Raw genomic sequence first — 20,632 nt, forward strand, 5'->3', positions numbered from 1 at the left:
TGCATCTTCAACTTCAATATTTCCTAAATTATCTACCAAATGCAGGCTAGGATAATCTTCCATCCTTATGTCCTGACAGATCACTATTCGAAGCTTAGTACTTTTTATAAAACTTCTAAAACCTAGAAAGGGTTATTTAATATCTAATGAATGAAAAAATGTTAGTAACATACAGTAGCATCGATGATTGAAATCCGTAAAAAAAGGCTAGAAGGGGCTTCGGGAAACGCATAGATCGGAGCTCAAAATAGTGTCTATGCCACATAGGGAAGCAATGTATCAGGCCAAACGGTCGAAAGAACCATGTCCTTATAGTCAGGCTCTCGTCGGCAAATATGTGTATTATTGTACTAAGAAATCAAAGAATAAAAGCTTGAATCCACCACTCAAAGAACAAAGTAAGATAAAATTCTTTCGCCAAAAATGTCCCGAACACTCGGGGACTGACGACAGCAATCCACCACTCATACGGCCTCCGGGTCGAAACTCCAAAATCACAAAACCTTCAGGTAAGGCAACGCGGAAATTGCACAGCGTCACCAACATCAGGGGTACCTTGAGTATTTAGAGATTGTCGCCAGTTGCCACGCGCTTGAAAATCCGAGGCCATAAGACCCCGTGTGAGCAAACTATGTCTAGAAAAGATCTATTCAACACAACAACATGTAGTTACATCAATAAATCAAAGGGTATCAGTCACCAAAAGCACCTCGTCCTCCAGAAAGAAAGTTCAGCATGCTTGCGGCAGTGGTCCCTCTACCAAATGCGTCCCGAAATACTCGGAGACTTCACGTCAACTATTTGGCACCCGCACGACCCCAAGGTCGGAACTTCAAGCTTATAAGGCCCCAACAAGGCAACTCCAAGCTCACAAATAATGGCCTTAGAGACTAAACAAACTCGATGGCTCAGAGGCTGTTGTCAATCGCCATACACTGGAAAACCCGAAACTGTAAGACCCCGAGCGGGTAGACTCGGTATAACCAGATCTATTTTACATAACAACAAAAACTATAAGACCTCAACAGGCATGACAAAGCTGTAAGACCTCAACAGGCATGTCAAACTGTAAGAACTCAATAGGCATGACAAACTGTAAGACCTCAACAGGCATGACAAACTGTAAGACCTTAACAAGCATGAAACTCAATCCCGAAGTTTAGGCCATACGTCACATTTGTAAGAATCCCGAAAAGGCATACCCTCATTGTAGATGCCTAAACTATCACTCAGGATAAAAAATGGCTCCGACCAAACACATATGACTACAGTCAAAACGGCTGCACCAGCCAAATTAACACGACTCAGGGACGCCCGACTGTCGCTAACAAAATCGCAGGCCATTACTTCAAATATAATTCAAAAAGAACCAGTTAAAACAGGTTTCCCTCAATAGGCAAACGAGCTTCGACAATGTCAGCTCCAAATCACAAGGCTTCGAGCTACTCAGCCTACGAGCTAAGAACCTTCCGAGGTGCTTGAACATTGCCGCTAATGAATTGAAATCGAGGTTCTTCCCGAACTGACGACGGGTCAGGCAAAATCATACCAAAAAGACCTTAACGAGAGGAAAACAAAGCATACAAAATGCCCACGGGCAAAAGCATAAGATCCATTGTCGCCAGCCAAACGAGCCCCGGGCCGCACACTAAAAGAATACGACCAAATAGCGTAAGAGCCACTGTCGCCAGGTTGAAAATTGAAAACTTGAGGATTAAAATGAGCTCGAGTCATAACCCGATTGGGAGATCGGATCCAAATTAGTTTACTACAAATGCCTAAGGGCACACTATAACTGCCATTGTCGCCAGCCAAACAAGCCTCCGGGCCATACACATAAAAGGTTGCTTCGACTCGAAGCGCAAGAGCCATCGTCATCCGCCCATGCAGGCACGAAAAAACTTGAGGGTCAATTAAAGCTCGAGTCGCAATGCTACTCGGAGACTGAACGCAAAATAGTTGAAACCACAAATGCCTAAGGGCAAGGAATAAGAACAATTATCATCCGCCTGACTCGAAGACTAGGACTAAACAACTGGGCAAAAAACAAAGGCCTTGACGCCTACTCGCGTCAAAAATCGCAGTTAAGTGTCTCCGGGCCTATCTAGTGAGCTCTAGATCCACAAGGCTCCCGCCAGACACCGAAATCAGCCTACCTGGTCAAAAGCAATGCAGAAACAGAAACAAAAGAGATAAAGCTTTGTGTTTTCTCTTATTTACATACGCGAAAGGCATGCTCTCCATCTACAAACCTGCTCTGCAAATATCAAATACAAAATGGAAAAGCGGCGAAATCTACGCTCCGCTCTAGAAGGCTACAGCTTACCTACCCCAAATTCGCTCTCTGTGACGTCGGCGAGAGGTGATCGAGCATCGCGCTCATCTGCCCTTGATTGAGACAACTCCTCCGAGAGAACGAAGCCCCTAGCACCGATCTCTTCGATTACCTCTCTTCGGGATCTGCAACGAACGTATTCCTCGATCCTCTTCTCACGATCGAAGCCCCACTTCAACTCGGATTGAGCGTCAGCCGCATCCTTCATATGAATCGACATCTACTGATCAGCCTTGGGTCGACTTAATGCTGCTTCAGCTCGAGCATCGATTATCTTAGCCCTGACCTACGAGAGATCAGACTCGAGCTTCGCGATCATATCCGCTTGAACTGTAGCATTTGTTGATACCCAATTTTTTCCTGTATTTTTTTTATGCAAAATGCCTTTGAAATAGCATGTATATGCATATACAAGTATACCATTTTTTTAAAAGAATTTTAAATCAATTTACTGCCCTATTTTATCAAGAAAACCCCAATAATTATCCCCCAAAATTGTCATTTTTTGTAATTCATTTATTGGAATCTCATATTTATATTAATATATAGCTAGTATGATTTTTGCACATTTGACAAATTTATTTAGTATTTTTAAATCCAAATTGCGTATAATTGCAATATTAGCCTATTTTAAGATTTAATTACGTTTATAATTACAAAATTGAGTCCAGTATTTTTAATTTAATATTTATATATTATTAATTAATTTATTACCTTTAATTTGTTTTCAAAAATCATTTTACTATTTTTTAAAAAATAAATAAGGGAAAAGTGGCTATTTAAATAATATCCCTACTTATTTCAATTTTAGCCTAAATGTTAGCCTAATTAAACCCAATTGAACCCTTGCCCAATTCCTAAAATTACCCGACCCACAGCCCATTTGAATGACCTACCCGGATCCCCTTTTAATCTAGGTCGTTGATCGAAATGATGAACGGCCACATTTCGACCTTTCCTTTTTTAATTCACCAACCCCACTAACTCTAAGTCATTTTCAGCTACCCACCACCTCTGATACCCTCCACTCTCTCAAACTCTCTCGAGTCTTCTCAGAACCCTAGCCGCTTCTTACCGCTTCCACCCTGAAAGCCACCAGAATCCATGGCTTCCAGGGCTATGGGAGTCTTATACCTACCTCCTATTTTTCTTACACACCTGATCTCTGAAGATTCAAAGCTGACCTTGAAGGTTTGTACCCAGACCTCAGTCGATTCTAGGTTCCATGGCCATATCCGGCCTTGCTCCGGCGTACCATGGTTATTTGAGCCTGATCCTGACATCTCCGACTATGATCAGTGACTTTTCAAAGCCTTTCTCATTTCTAGGGTTCTTCTGAAACCCTAACCCTTCGAGGTTTTTCTGATTCCCTTAGATCTGTTCCAGATCCATTCTTTCCTTAAGGTCTTAAATGTTTTCCTGACTTTTCTTTCAAAAAACTACTTTAAAAATCTTTCTTTTCCGATCTAGGGTTTTCTGAAAGTATTTAAATGTTTTCTAACTTTGTTTTTCCTTTTATGTGTATTTGGTTCTACTGGGTTCTTGTATTTTCTTCTACCATGCTCTTACATGCTTCTTCTGCTGTATTTTCCTATACTTTGTTCTCGTATGCTTTTCTATTGTATTCTTTCTCTAATGTGTTCTGATATGTTTCTCCTACTATATTTTCTTACTAAGTTCTTATGTTTCCTTATTAAGTTCCTTTTACTGAGCTCTGTTTAAAGTTTCTTCTAAAATTTCTTAGCATTCTTCTTTTACTTTTCTTATCAGTCTTCTCTATTATGTTTCGTATTAGCTTCTTCTACTCTATTTTTCTTTGAATTCTGCTACTATGTTCTGCGTGTTACTTGGTATCATTGTTTTCTCATGAGTTTCTGCTGCTGAAAGAAACATGCAAGAGGTTTCATAGAACTGAAAGCTTTGAGCCTATTTCGATTACTTGCCTTCTCATCTCTGTACTTGATTCAAGGTGGAAACCCTAGAATTCGGGGGTTCTACCAAGTTTGATTATGTGATTTAATTGAACTAGGGTTTTTATTTTAGAACCCCTAACTCATTCAGACCAACTTCGAGTCTCTGAACCGAGTTTGGACATCCGTGTTTGCATATGATTCTAAACTTTGGCTAAACTCTTCTAAAACTCTGTCTTCACTGGATTTTTCTATTGATTTTTGCAATGGCACAACATTTTCTTTCAACTCAACTGTTTGTATGCTCTTTATATGTGGTGAATCTTCCTCTAAAAAGGCTTTCAACTCATGATTGATTCAAATTCCTTCTAAATGGGTCTGATTGATTCCCTATCCATTGTTTGCTGATTTCCCTTATGTTAAAAAACCTTTCCCATCTTTTTGACTCAGTTCATTCATACAAGATCCCAGACCTTTGATTTACTAGTTGTTAATTGATTTTCTTGCCTTGTTTGTGCAACCGCGTATTTCAAAAATTTTGTCCTTAAATAACCTTTATGTATTTACCCTTAATTGCATGTTGTGTACAAATATCTTATTCATTTTTCTTTCTTTAAATTGCTTTTACTCGTTTGAATCTGAATCCCTATTAAGGGAAGTCTTGTGTAATTGATTGACAATCAGTTCCTTGACTATTTTCTTATTTTATTTCTTCATGATTTTCACACTATAAAAGGCACGACCCTTTTTCACAAAGAGGACATCGGAATCCTTCTAAACTCATACTCTCTCACAATAACTTTCTCTTCTTGTCTGCATTGTGGCCTTTACAAGACCTACTACTTTTCTTTGTTTGTTTCTTTTGAAACTAATATGTCCTGATTTAAGCTTCTGCACCACAATTTATTTATAGTTTTTGTATCCATATCTACTTTACTGCATTCTGTAGAGTTCAATATTTAAATTAGTATACTTATGTCCTACTGTCTGTTTCTGCTATGAATCATCGTACCTTATTTCCCTTTATGTTCTTTGAGTTAGAGTTTAAAATATGGCAGTATGCAAGTTATTGTCTATGGATTGAACTTGATCCCTTAGAGGATCTTAACCTCTAAACAATGTGTTCTAATAGGCTTATGGGTGTGCCAACATTTTCCATTGCTGGGTATGCCCACTAGCCTGTCCTTGCCTCCTTACCACCTCCCCATTCCCTATACCCCTATGTGTATTAATGTAAACTGTTTCCCTTCCCCTTTCCCCTTTTCAGAATTCTGCACTTACAGCATCTCTTAGTCTCTAAGTTCTGCCCCATCTTATGAGACTTCCCTTGGGACCTTCAGTTCCCTATGAACTTGGACACTTGAGGGATGGCCCTTCCATACTGCATTATGTCTTCATCTATAATGAATTTGGGTGTGAGCACTGCCCGGAGTCCATATGAGGCTCTTAGGGAACTCAAACACATCCAAATAGGAGAAAGTCTTTGAAATAAGATTTCTTGGAGTTGGTTTACTTCATACTTCAGATAGGAAGTCTAAATCAGTCTCTCCTTTGTTTTACTTATTCTGGTCGTATTTTTTCTTTAGTTTTCTCTTTATGGGCTGTAATAACATTGTAATAAAACTCTCGGGGATGGCTAGTGACAAGGGAGGGGTAACTATGTATGCAAAAAGGGGTAGATAACCAGCCTATAGGAGTTTATGAATTTCTGCATTCTCATATAGATACCATGTCTCTAAGAATTTCTATATTCTCATGTATAGATACCATGTCTATAGGAATCTTGCATTCCCATATTGATACCATGCCTATAGGTTATTTCTGAATTTCTGAATATCATATAGATATCCTCCCTATGGGAATTTCTGAATTTCTGCATATCATATAGATATCTTGCCTATAGGTTCTTTCTGAATTTTGCATATGCATTCCTCATTAGGCAAACATGTTTATAGGTCTTAAATAATCAACCGCAATTAGATATCATGTTCATAGGCTTTAAACTAAATCCAGCATCTAGATGCCATGCCTATAGGATTTCTGCATTTTATGATATGTTTATAAAAGTGTCCAAAATTGACAACACATAGAAAGCATGCCTATAGGAGCTTTAATCGAATTTGAACCGCTTCACTCGCTTATAAGTCTAAAACCAGTAACAATTACGCATGCTCTTTTGGTAACACTCGCCTTTCTTTAATAACAGGCGATTTTTCTTAAATCAGTATGTATTCATGTTTACTTCATTGTTTCTGGAATCAGTAGATATCATGCTTATGGGGTCTTCGTCTAACACTTAGGCAAGCCATAAGGTGAAAGTTTATAAACTGAATCATATTTTATATGCTATAACCAGCAGGCAGACCTAATTCGGGCTTCTTATCTGAACTATGTAATAAATCAGTCTGCCTCGATCCTTTAAGTTTAACCAGACCCTAAACAGTATGTGTGTGTCATGCTAACTACTTGTTTTTCTCTGCTTAAATGAGGTCTGTTTGAGCCTTTTCATTTGTTCATATGCTTCCCCATACTTGCCATATATGTTTTGTTTGTCGCCTTAGTATTATTATCTTTTGAAACCACAAGTAAGCCCAATATACCTCTCCTTTAGGATTAGTAGTCCCAAATGCCTCCGTCACTGATAGGATTGAGGCGGGTAATAGCATACAATAAGTAAACGAGACCATTCTGCGCTTTAATACCTTAGCGGGGTGGGAAAGGGTAGATTTGGATATGATGACCACACAATAACATCTCGTGTAGCCCCTCATTGAGGAGTGATTACCGGATGTTGTGTGGGGTGATCAATATTATTTAAAAACCTAGGACCACTTTTCCTTTATTTGTTTGTTTCGTTGTTTAATTTCAAACTGTTTTCTTAAAAAAATCAGCTTTTTTTAGTTCATTTAACTTCACCTATTTTGTAACCATTATGTAAAAATCCCCTCTTGTTTGAAGTTCTTATTTGCCTACGCGTTATTTGTACCTAAAGTCACAACAATGGTTTGGCCGGGAACCACACTAGTGGATCTTGAGGGGTGCCTAATACCTTCCCCTTGAGATAATTTCAAGCCCTTACCCAATATCTAGTTGTTCAAATCAAACCTTTCTTAGTGTCCTAATGCACTTGAATCATTAGGTGGCGACTCTTCAATTAAAACCCACTTCCCGAAAGGGAACGAGTTGTCCTCCCAAATGTCATAAACCTGATTTCGCGAGAAAAAGGGGGTGCGATAGTATGGCGACTCCGTGGGATGTTTTAGGCTTTTACCATTTTAGACTATTATTGTGAATTTATGCTTCTTTATGCGCAATAATCTGTTTATTTCTTTCAAGCATTCAATTTTCTTTTCGATTGCAAAACTGACTTGTCTTTTTGTTTCTTTCCTTTATTACTTTCCTTTACTGCTTTCTTTTACTACCGCTTTAAATTATGAAAAACTATTGTATTTACTGCTTTCCTAACGTGCAAATACGTGACAAGCTACTTTAATTGTTGCATAATCATGCTCAACATCATATTCCACTCGTGCCAAACAAATACCATAGCAATGCTTATAATGAGTTGTTTCACTCTTCCAATATTATCAACCCCTAAATCTAGAAAAGGCGTATTTGCAGTAAAACCAGTCGATCAACGGTGTAGTTGACGGTTATATGCTTTTCCCCCTTGAGTTGTCCGCTCAAGGGTACCAGTCTAAAACCCCATAGAAACCTTACTCTGTTAAACTGTGCATGCATCATGGTCAAACCTAGCCGGGTCAGTTATGTTGTCCAAATAATGATCCTTTAAGATAGACTTGTCCAAAGTCCACTAGGTTTCCCTAAAACCCAAACGGACACCATCCCATTCTGTGCATTTATTTGGAGAACTAGATGCGTTTATACTAATTGTTGATATTAAATAGTCGAGTCTGGTAAGGGTAAGGGCCTAACCCTTTTGTTTTGCAGAAAAAGAGGCACGAGGTCCCCAATTTTGGTATGATTAGCATGCCCCCACTCTTGCTAGACTGGTGGAGGAGTTGATAACGCCCAACTATGCCTTTTAAAGGACAAAGCGGTCGCTGCAAATATAATCCGATTTTAAGTCCGGAATCGAATCCTCAGGGAATTAACCTATCTATTATACTCTTCGACAATGTTATTATCAACTCAATCAATCTTTAGATGCAAGATTTTTGCTCAATTAAGATTGGGTTTTTGTTTAACTACTTCAAATACTATTAAAAATAATAGTAAGCTAAAACAAAGATAATTCAATGGTAAAAAGGTCTATGGCAGTGATTTCCCCAATTGCTAGTTTAGGTCTTAACTCTTCCGCTATAATCTCGCCATAATACTCTATGAGGATTAAGAGTTATGTGTTATCGTAATTATCTCTCGATCAACTACAATAATTTACTAGAGCATTCTCTCGAACTACTCTAGCTGACAATATGTGTGCAACTCTAAATTATCCCACCAAAGTTCCGTTATCTCTAAACTCACTTTTAAGTTCAAGTAATGAATCTCTTCAATTACCCAAAAGTGGTGTTGTTCAACAACTGTCTAACCTAATACTCTTTCTCAAGCAATATAAGGTAATTAGACATGATTAATCAAGTGCCCATTCAATTAATCACCATACAAAACGTAGTTGAATAATCATATCATAAATCCGACTCGATTATAACAACTTGAGTCAAACCTTCAACCAACAATTTGTTCTATCAACCCTACATAAGTGTTTAGCTACTCATAACAAAATAAGAGGAAACTACTAAATTGTTCATAATGTAAAATTGCAAGAATTAAAAGAAGATAGAAAAACTCTAATTTTTGGTTGATCTTCTCACACTTGTTCTTGCCTCCAAAAATAGTTTTAAAAAAACTTCGAACAATTTTGGGCGAGTTTCTAAAGATTATAATGGTTTACAAAAGTTTCCCCGAAATTACACTTTGGTCCTCAAACTTCCAGCAGCGTGAACAGTGCACCACGGCCGCGGCCAACCGCGGTCGACCGCGGTGAGAGCTGACCTTTCTGCCTCACGATTTTAATCTATCGCGGTTGCACCGCGGTCGCAGTGGACTTCATGCCCAGTCCATTTTTTGCTTCTTAGTGCTCGGGTACTTCTCAAGTGGGCGTTTTCTTCACATTATGGTCTCCAAAACACTCCATGTTGCTTCCTCTCATATAATATTCCCTGCGAAACAAAAGAACACTATGTATAGCATTTTGTTGGCAATTTATATATAAAACAACAACAAAGAATGGTCATATTAAGGTGTAAATATCAACTATATAGCCTACTATCAACACCCCACACATAAATTATTGCTAGTCCTCGAGCAATCTACCACACTCCATCAAAATTCCTTCCCTAAGCTTTTACCTTAACGACTAACACTATGAACATTTTACAAAAGTTGCACCTAGTAGTGAACAACCTTTACCTCAAGAGTCAAACCTTTTGTACCATGCAACATTTGCACTTACTCAAAATACTCTATACAAGAGTTAAGACTTCCCTTTCCTTTGTGAATCACATTCCTTCACATCACACAAGAGAGTAGTTCCACATATAATGATAATTAGAACAAGTAGGAACTAAGATACACAAAATTCGGTCACTCTCAGAAAGAACATTCGCATGCCACAAAGATGCACCATAGGCTTGCCCGTAGTGTAATACTTTACTAATTGAGCCCACTCAGTCTAAGATCAATATGACTTTACATGGTTGTAATGTAGTCTAAGGGACGGGTAGGATATATTTAGATATAGTGACTAACCTCCCTAAGCACTTTTAATACAATTACATTAAGAGGTAAAAGGGTTCAAACGGCAAGCTATTCAAACAATTGGGTAAGGTTCGCAATGTGGTTTCCAAAGAAATAGGCTTATAGGCTCAACAAGGTTAACTAAGATGTATTGCATTCAGGTGGGTTTACTTTAGTATGTCTGGCTCAACAAAGAAATGCCTATATCACTTCTAAAACTGAAAGAAACTACTATTTCTGTTTGCAAACACACAAAGCAAGTTCTAGGCATCAAATATGAAACATGAAACACAGTAAAACTCACACACACATGGCATATGACTCACTCCAGATTGGTTTATCAAGACATTCTCTTTTGAGTGTTCAAGTTAGACACAAACGTACAATTTTAAGGCAATTTAACAGGATTCAACCAATGAAGCTAGGCGTTATACTCTAGTGTCTATTGTGCTCAGGTGTATCAACGCTAAGGGTTTTCCTTTGGATTTAGCTCGTAGCCCATTAGTCCTAATATAAAAACTAAAAAGAACAAAATTAACCAAAAACTACCTATACACGATTCAAGCTAAACCATTGGAAAAGAACCGTGGCCCAAAGAAAAACCAAGGGGGAGTTACTACACAACCTAAAAATAAAAATAAAAATCTTTTTGGTCTTTTCTCTAGACTAACTTCCCTCAAGAAAATTGTCTAAAGGATCCGTCATCAGGAAGAGTCTCCATATTCGAATTTTTTTTCTTCAACTTAGTCTCTCAAGAACACCGCCGAAAGAGATCCGTCGTCGGGACAAGTCATTTACTATTTTAGCTTTCCTAATGAACTATTACTCTACATCAAAACAATCAAAGACAGACAAAACAAGCAAAATCAAATAGTCAATTATTACAATTACAAACATACAATGAAGTATCCCCCACCCTACACTTAAAATTAAGACATGTCCCCATGGCTTAAAAATTTGAAGAACAGTGAGGTTAAGGAACTTCTCTGAAGGCTCACTCCTAATCGGAGACAATGTCTGGGTTCACGTTGCACGCATGTCCCAGCGCTCTCAACCAGCCCAAGAATTTCTTCTCCGACTTCACTTGCCTCTCAGCTACCGCATCAACACGGGAACCCAGATCAGTGACTAAGGTACGCAACCCAGCCATATCCTGTTCCAAAGCTGTCATACGAGTGCTCCAACGTGGCTATGATAGGCCTGCCACATCAACTCTCGGAGGAGGGGGAACCGCACTTACCTCAGCATCATCATCATCAGAGTCATCAACATTCACCACCGGCTCTAATCCAATTCAAATTTTTCTCGCCCGTAATGGGGATTTTAGTGGCAATCTCCAATCAACCTGAGGGTCTTCAGTGACTCTAGCAATACGATACAGCCGGGTAATCATTGAAGGGAAGTAGCAGCCCTTGGTGGTGATCTAATGAACATCTCTTCATGGATGAGCCGGGCCACATCAACATCACTGTGGGACATGAAATTGTGGATTGCGGACGCCCGTGGTAGATTAACATCTGTCGTGTTGCTGGATGGAAACAATCGACTGTTGACAATGGTGAGCAAACACTTACCCTCCCAATTCAGACAGTGAGAGTAATCCTGTGCTTGATCCATAGGTGTTCTCCATCTGTCACACAGATAGTATCAAGAAGAGTTCCCCACAAGGCCCGTGTACCGCTAAAAGTACGATAAAGATCAAATTCACCCCTAAACACTGACAGCCTGTATACCCTACGGATGGTGTCGAGGGATGCATTTATTGGGGTATTGCGCACCGTCACAACCCCATTGTCATGTTCTGTCAAGTTCGCATAGAACTACCTTACTTGTTGAACATTAGCCTCCTCCGGTACCTCTAAGAAGATGTCCAGCTGACACCGCCACAACTCACTAAACATATTGGGGCATTCCACCTCCAAAGTCGTTCGATCAATGTGCACCTCATGTTGTAACTTCTTAGCTTCTTTCTGGTTGTACCTATTCTCCGCTGCTTTGGATACAAACCGAGTGTTATCGAACTGAGGTGCATTAGCTTGGCTCCTAGCTCGTGAGGAGCCTCCCGGTCCACTAGTGGAGGGCCCGGTGTTTCGTCTCTTTCTAGGTAAACTCATTGCACTTGTCAAACAATGAAACTCCTATTAGTGAGTGCACAAAATATGTGACTATGGATGGTTACTCAGACTTCACCACAACCATGTCACAATAGCTCCTTATATCTCCATTGGGGCAATTTCCCAAACACCTTATGGGCTGGGCATTATCCAAACACATTTAGCCCTCATGAGTCTATCACAACTCCTTCCAAATCAAGTATGCAACTACACCAACACACCCCACACTTGTGTCATTCAATCACCCACCAATAAACACTATTCCAAACATTAATTACACAGCCCTGTCACGACCCGGATTTCCCACCATCGGGTGTCGTGATGGCGAGTACTATAGGAGCTAGGCAAGCCAAATATTTAAAACACATTTCCTGCTTTCTTTCAAATAATAAAATAAATGAGACAAAATTTAAGCGGAAGACTTTAAATCTAAAGCAATTGAAAACCAAAAGTGCGGAAGTTTAATACACATCACTACCCAAGGTCTGGTGTCACTAGCACACGGACTACTACAGAATACTACAAACAATGTCTGAAAGGGAATACATCATGTTTGTCTGATACAAGATGAACAAACGAAAAAATGGAAAGGGGCTTTTGCCTGCGAACGCCAGCTAGGCTACCTCGAGAGTCCTTGGACGGAAGATAGCTCCCAGAAGTCCTACTACTGTGGTCCGTAAGTTGTTCCCTGATCTGTGCACAAAAATGCACAGAGTGTAGCATCAGCACAACCGACCCCATGTGCTGGTAAGTGCTTGGCCTAACCTCGGAGAAGTAGTGGCGAGGCTAGACAGGACCTACCACAATTAACCTGTACAGATATATATACAAGTGCAAGAAGACAATAACAAGATAATACAAAGTAAAGCTAGGAGGGGACATGCCATCAGGGAGTAACAGATAAAAATGAAATATCGGAAATAAACCGAAGAAACTCCGGTTTCCATGATATATATATATATAGTGGACGGCGTGCCACACGATCCCATAATATCATTTGTAAGTGGACGGCATGCCACACGATCCCAGTTTTCATATATAAGTGGACGGCGTGCCACACGATCCTATAATATCATTTATAAGTGGACGGCGTGCCACATGATCCCAATGTTCATATATAAGTGGACGGCATGCCACACGATCCCATAATATCATATATAAGTGGACAGCGTGCCACACGATCCCATAATATCATATTTAAGTGGACGGCGTGCCACACGATCCCAATGTTCATATATAAGTGGACGGCGTGCCACACGATCCCATAATATCATATATAAGTGGACGGCATGCCACACGATCCCATAATATCATATATAAGTGGACGGCGTGCCACACGATCCCAATGTTCATATATAAGTGGACGGCGTGCCACACGATCCCATAATATCATATATAAGTAGACGACATGCCACATGATCCCATAATATCATATATAAGTGGACGGTGTGCGACACGATCCCATAATATAACTCGAACCATCTAATTTTGTAAGGAGAGTCCCATTAGGGGAAATCAACAACATATCACTCTAACCCGACAAGGGTACAACTAACAGCCCCAAAATATCCCGGCAAGGGAGAGTATATATATCGGTCTACACATCCCGGCAAGGGAGTAATCACAACACATTTTCTTTTAAATCCCTTCTTCCTCATCTAACACCATTCATTATACGAAACTCATCGAATAAACAAGGAGATTGTGTCACGTTATTCGAATTAAAAGCAATTAAGACTCACGGTCATGCTATACTCAGGTGCATAGATAACTGTCACCATGCCTATACACCGTACTCCACATTAGCAAGTAGCAAATAACATCCTAATCCTATTCGCTCAAGCCAAAGTTAGAACAAACACTTACCTCGAATGCTCCAAACTCAAGTCACACTTCTAGTATAGCTTTACCTGTTGATTCCACCACCAATCCGCTCGAATCTAGTCATAAGTTACTTAATCACATTAATAATTACTAAATGAATCACTCCCCATGCATGAAAAATAAATTTTACAAGGTTTTTCCCAAAATGGTCAAAACCACCCCCGGACTCACGTGGTCGAAACTCGAGGTTCGGACCAAAACCCGGTTACCCATTCTCCCACGAATCCAAATATCTTCTTTGTTTTGAAATCGGACCCCAAATTGAGGTCCAACTCCTCAATTTGTAGAAAACCTAGGTTCTACCTAAAACACCCAATTTCCCCCATGAAAATCTTTGTTTTGAAGTTGAAATCATGTTAAAAGATGTTAAGAAGTGAAGAAAATGAGATAGAAATCACTTACCAATCATTTTGAAGAAGAAAAGTTGTTTGGAAAATCGCCTCTTAGGTTTTGGGTTTTTGAAAAGTGGAAAAAATGACTGAAAATCCCGAATTTATACATTTTGCTGGGGCCTAGCGCGGACCGCACAGAAATGGCCTCGGCCGCGCCGAGGGAGGGGAGAAGTGGGCTCTCTCTGAATCCACCCAGCGCGGACCGCATTGATTTGGTGCGCGGCCGCGCTGGTCGACCCTCTGAACCCTACCACGCGGACCGCACAGAAAAGCACCGCGGCCGCGTGGCTGCCAGCGTGGACCGCGCGGAAATGGCCGCGGCCGCGCTGGGCCTGCAACATCTGAACCTGTATATTTTTCTAAGTCTAAGACCTCCCGGGCCCTACTCAAAACTCACCCGAGCCCTCGAGGATCCAAACCAAACATTCATATGATCTCGAAAACACCTTACGGACTTACTCGTGTGATCAAATCGCCAAAATAACATCATATACATAGGATCAAGCCTCAAAATACATGATTTTCTTTCAACTTTCATAAAAACTCAAATTCCCCATTTTAAGTCTGAAACACGTCATATGACGTCCGTTTTTAGCTAAACTTTACAGATAGTGCTTAAAACATATTTAAGACTCGTACTGGGCGTCAGAACCAAAATACGAGCCCGATACCATAGTTTTCTGATCAAATTTCTTCTTTATTTTCCTTAATTAATTTCATAAAACAATTTCACATAAAAATTCATTTCTCGGGCTTGGGACCTTGGAATTTGATTCCGGGTACACGCCCAAGTCCCATATTTTTCTATGGACCCTCCGGGACCATCGAATCACAGGTCCGGGTCCGTTTTACCGAAAATGTTGACCGAAGTCAATATTATGCATATTAATATCAAAATTCATCAAATTTTCCACACAATTCACATATTCAAACATAAAACTTTCCGGCTACGCATCCGAACTGCGCACGCAAATCAAAGCAACTAAAAACGAGGTTTTTAGGGCCTCTAAAGCAAAGAACTAGGAAGAATTACGGTGAAGATCCTTTGGGTCGTCACAAGCCCCTTCACCAAACATTCTCAAAAACGAAATTAAAATAGAAAAAACAAAGAGAAGAAACTACAAAAAACAATCTACTACAATTACAACACCATATCAACCTCAAACTATCATGAACAACAAAATACAAAAAGAAAAGAGAAGGGAGAGTTAGAATCATACCTTAAGGGAGGAAAGAGGAGAGGAATGGAGATGGGGGGTAGTGTGAGTGAAGAAGAATAAGGAGAAGAAGAGTATTTGGGGGGTTAGGGTTTAATGTTATGTGGGGGAGAGGGATCGGGTATTGTAATGTTATGTGGGGGGGTGGGGGTTAGGGTTTTAAAATTAAAAGAAGAAGAAAAGAGAAAAGAGAAAAAAAATGGAAAAAAATAATCAAAATACCTGGTACCCCCGCGGTCCACCGCGGGCGCGATGGGTTTAAAAATTTGAGGCAGAATGTTCATGCCTCACCACAGTCCACCGCGGTCGCGGTGGGATGAAAAATCGGAGGCAAAATGTTTTCCTTCCGCCACGGTTTACCGCGGTTCACCGTGGTCGCGGTGCTGGCATTGTATTTTTTTTAAGTTACATGAACACACTAACAACACACTTGTGGGTTGCCTCCCACGCCGCGCCTGATTTAACATCGTGGCACAACGCAAGCATTTGATCATCACTCCTCATTCGCGTACTGGTGCTCTTCCAAATTGATTACCACTCTATCCCCTTTTTATTCAGCCATTTCAAGGTAATGTTTCAACCTTTGCCCATTTACTGTGAACTTGTTTGTCCCATCTTCTGATTCAATCTCTACAGCTCCACTTAAGAACATTTGCACCACTCTGAAGGGTCCTGACCATCGGGACTTAACTTACCCGGAAGTTTCGATCCAAGATGTGCTTATCATGCATTAATTTCATCCTTTCTTTGTTTAATTTAGCACTCTCAAAGGCCTGGAACCTGAATTCCTCAAGCTCATGTAACCCAGTGATTCTATTAGAACCTGTTGTCTCCATGTCTAAGTTTAACTGCCACAGTGTCCCAAGTGCTTTATGCTCTTTCTCAACTGGGAGGTGGCATGCCTTGCCAAATACCAACTTGTACGGTGACATACCAATTGGGGTTTTGAAGGATGTGCGGTATGCCTACAATGCATCATCCAATTTCTTTGCCCAGTCAGTCCTTGTTGCATTTACTGTTTTTGTGAGGACACTTTTAATCTCCCTGTTGGACACTTCTACTTGCCCGCTCGATTGTGGGTGGTATGGGCTGGTCACTTTATGACGAACTCCATATTTTTCCAACAGCCATGTGAATGCTCTATTGCAGAAATAGGTTCCGCCATCATTGAGTATAGCTCTTGGGGTACCAAAACATGTGAAAATGTTCTTCTTTAGAAAGCCTAGTACCCCTTTAGCATCATTGGTCGAGAGAGCCACTGCTTCTACCCACTTGGAGACATAGTCAATTGCTACCAATATGTACTTGTTACCATACGAGCTGACGAATGACCACATGAAGTCAATCCCCCACATGTCAAAAAATCTCCACCACTTGAATTGTGGTCATTGACATCTCGTGTCTACGAGATATGTTGCCAGTCCTTTGGCAATCATCGCAGCTTTTTACCTAAGCATGGGCATCCTTGAACAGAGTAGGCCAGTACAAGCCTAACTCCGACACCTTAGCTGTTGTTCAAATTCATCCAAAGTGTCCACCATATGGTGAAGCATGGCTAGCCTGCAAAACAAAATGTTGATCTTTCTCGGGGATACACCGTCAGATCATGTTATCTACACATATTTAAATAATAGAGGTTCATCCCAATAATAATACCAACAATCACAAAAGAACTTTTTCTTTTGAATTGAGGAGAGTTCATAAGGTACAATACCACTTTCTAAATAATTAGCAATATCAGCATACCAAGGTGCCTCCTCCATTGTCATTGCCAGTAACTGTTTATCCGGGAATATCTCTGTTATATCCTCAACCTCTACCTTCTTTTCATCTCCTTCCAACCTTGAGAGGTGGTCAACTACTTTGTTCTCTGTCCCTTTTTGTTCACGTATTTCCAGATCGAATTCTTGTAACAGAAGAACCCAGCGAATCAAGCGTGGCCTTGACTCCTCCTTTTCTATCAGGTACCTAATTCCAGCATGGTCAGTGTAAACAATAACTTTCGAGCCAATCAAGTATAACCTAAATTTGTCGAATGCAAAAACAACAACCAACATCTCTTTTTATCACAGTGTAATTGAGTTGTGCACCGCTTAGCGTTCTACTTGCATAATAAATCGGGTGCATCAGTTTATCCTTTCGCAGCCCCAAGACTGCTCCTATATCATAGTCACTTGCGTCGCACATGAGGTCAAATGGTTGCTTCCAGTTGGGTGCAACAATGATGGGTGCAGTCACCAATCTCTTCTTTAGCTCCTCAAATGCCAACCTGCAGTCATTAGAAAACACAAAGGGGTGATCCTTTTCAAGGAGTTTGCATAATAGGTTAGCAATTTTGGAGAAATCTTTTATGAATCTCTTGTAGAACCCGGCGTGCCCAAGGAAACTTCTCACCGCCTTGACTGAACTGGCCGGTGGTAGTTTTTCAATCACGTCAACCTTAGCATGGTCGACCTCAATTCCTTTGCTGGATACTCGATGCCCCAGGACTATCCCTTCCTGTACCATAAAATGGCACTTCTCCCAGTTCAACACTAAATTTGTTTCCACACATCTTTTTAGCACTCTTCTTAAGTTGTGAAGACAGTCCTCGAATGAATCTCCCACCACAGAGAAATCATCTATAAAGACCTCCATAATATCCTCCACCATGTTTGTGAAAATGGCTAACATGCACCGTTTAAATGTCGCCGGTGCATTGCAAAGCCCAAAAGGCATTCTCCGAAAGGCGAAGATGCCATACGGACAAGTGAAGGATGTTTTCTCTCTATCTTTGGAGGCTATTGATATTTGATTGTACCCTGAATATCCATCCAAGAAACAAAAGTGCGATCGCCTGGCCAGCCTGTCCAACATTTGGTCAATGAAAGGCAAGGGTAAGTGGTCCTTCTGGGTGGCTGTGTTCAATTTTCGGTAATCCATGCAAATCCGCATCCCGTGACTGTATGAGTTGAAATCAACTCATTGTTCTCTTTTTGCACAACAGTCATTCCCCCTTTTTCGGCACACATTGGACAGGGCTGACCCAATTGCTATCAGAGATGGGGAAGATGATTCCCGCATCTAACCATTTGATCACTTCCTTCTTTTCTACCTCTTTCATGTTTAGGTTCAGCCTTCGTTGATGTTCTCTAGAAGGTTTGTGCCCTTCTTCCAAGAGAATCTTGTACATACAGAATGCTGGGCTGATACCCTTTATATCTGCCACGGTCCAGCCAATGGCAGTATTACTTTCCTGCAGTATATGTAAGAGCTATTCTACCTGCATATCTAGTAAATCGAACGATATAATAACAGGCAAAGTAGAATCGGGGCCTACGAAAACGTACCTGAGGTGAGCTGGGAGTGGTTTCAGCTCCAGCTTGGGTGGTTCCTCTAATGATGGCTTTGCTGGAGGTGTGGTTTCTAACCCAAGAGACTCAAACTAAGGTTCCCTTTTCTAGAATTCTTGGCCTTTAAGTGCCATGACCCACTCAGCTAACCCTTAACCATCCATCTCTTCTAAATTTGTCAGACATGCCTCTAATGGATCTTTAGCAGTCAGGGTCACATCATCTTCTTGCAGGATCACATATACTGCCTCTACTAGAGAGCAATTAGCATATTCACTAGGTATCCTCATAAATTGCTGAACATTGAATATGACTTCTTCATCGTTCAGTCTCATTTTTAATTCCCCAGTCTCACAATCGATCAGTGCTCTCCAAGTGGCCGAAAATGGCCTACCTAAAATGATAGGTATCTCTTTATCTACCTGACAGTCCAGAATAACAAAGTCTGCAGGGAACACGAACTTCCCTACTTGCACCAGCACATCATCAAGAATCCCAGTAGGCCTTTTTACCGTGCGGTCAGCCAGCTGCAGCAGCATCAAAGTCGGTCTAGCTCTGCCAATGCCTAGTTTGGTGTATACAGCCATAGGCATCAAATTTATGCTGGCTCCCAAATCACATAATGCCTTTGCAAAGGTATAACTCCTAATCGTGCATAGAATAGTGAAGCTATCTGGGTCTGACATTTTATGAGCCACCTGTTTGGTAACTACTACGCTGCAGGTCTACGTTAGAGTCACTGTGGATAGGTCCTGAAAATCAAACTTCCGTGACGTTTGGTCTTTCATAATCTTCACATAATGTGGCATCTCCCTCAAGGCATCCATCAAAGGAATATTCAACTGAATTTGACGCAGCATCTCTATGAATTTCTTGTATTGATCTTCCTTCTTTTGTTTTACGAGTCTCTAAGGGAATGGTGCAGGTTTCATCCTTTGTGCACTGCTTGCTGGCTTCTTTCTGTTGGGGTTCTGTGGTACAAGAGGCACCACTTATTCTGCAGCTTGTTCATTTACCTTAGCCTTACCCTTTTCATCTTGACCCTGTTCAACCACCACTTCAGTCAGATTTGTCGGTTCATATACCTCTAGTGGAGTTGGAGTGGCTGGCGTAGTCTCTTTGCTGGCTTGTGCAACCTTCTACTCTTTTTCTAAATCTCTCCCATTCCGGAGACTTACTGCCATCAGCTGATTCAGGTTTTGCTCCTTGGGGTTAATATTTGTGTCTACTGGCAATGTTCCCTGGGGGAAGTTGTTTAAAGCCATAGACAACTACCCCAACTGTGTTTCAATGTTCTTTATAGCTGAATCATGTACTGCCAATTTTTCTTGCATCTTACCATTTGTCCCAATGAGTTGCTGGAGTATCCCCCTGATCTCTACCATGTTGTTATCTTGCTACTGAGGATGTGGCTGATATGTCAACTGTTGTTGGTTCTGTTGTGGGTAGCCCTGTTGCCTCTGGTGGTAAGGCACCATTTGGCCTTGATCTTGCATTCCCCCAGGCTGAGGCATGTTGGGTCTATGTTGCTTATTTGGTACCGGTCTCCACTGCTGTACTCCTTGTCTCTTAACCCCAAAGTTGTTAACATAATTCATATCTTCCCTTGCCCCTTGATTTTCACCTTCTTCGCTCCATGAACACACATAAGACTGATTAACACAGGGTGTACACAGTCCTCCATTTGT

The 20,632-nt window shown here is 40.7% G+C and overlaps 1 protein-coding gene across 1 annotated transcript; it reads right to left on the reverse strand.

Moving 5' to 3' along the window:
- Positions 1-19,096: 19,096 nt before the first annotated feature.
- On the reverse strand, positions 19,097-19,630 carry LOC138879881 (uncharacterized). Its single transcript, XM_070159524.1, has one exon. It carries the CDS (start codon positions 19,628-19,630, stop codon positions 19,097-19,099), a length of 534 nt encoding a protein of 177 aa, XP_070015625.1.
- Positions 19,631-20,632: the final 1,002 nt, after the last annotated feature.

The sequence above is a fragment of the Nicotiana sylvestris genome, chromosome 10 (genome assembly GCF_000393655.2).
Source record: "Nicotiana sylvestris chromosome 10, ASM39365v2, whole genome shotgun sequence".
Classification (NCBI taxonomy): domain Eukaryota; kingdom Viridiplantae; phylum Streptophyta; class Magnoliopsida; order Solanales; family Solanaceae; genus Nicotiana; species Nicotiana sylvestris.

Excerpts from the sequence above, each read along its gene's own strand:
- LOC138879881 (XM_070159524.1), bottom strand. The coding sequence starts at position 19,630 with ATGTCAGACCCAGATAGCTTCACTATTCTATGCACGATTAGGAGTTAT.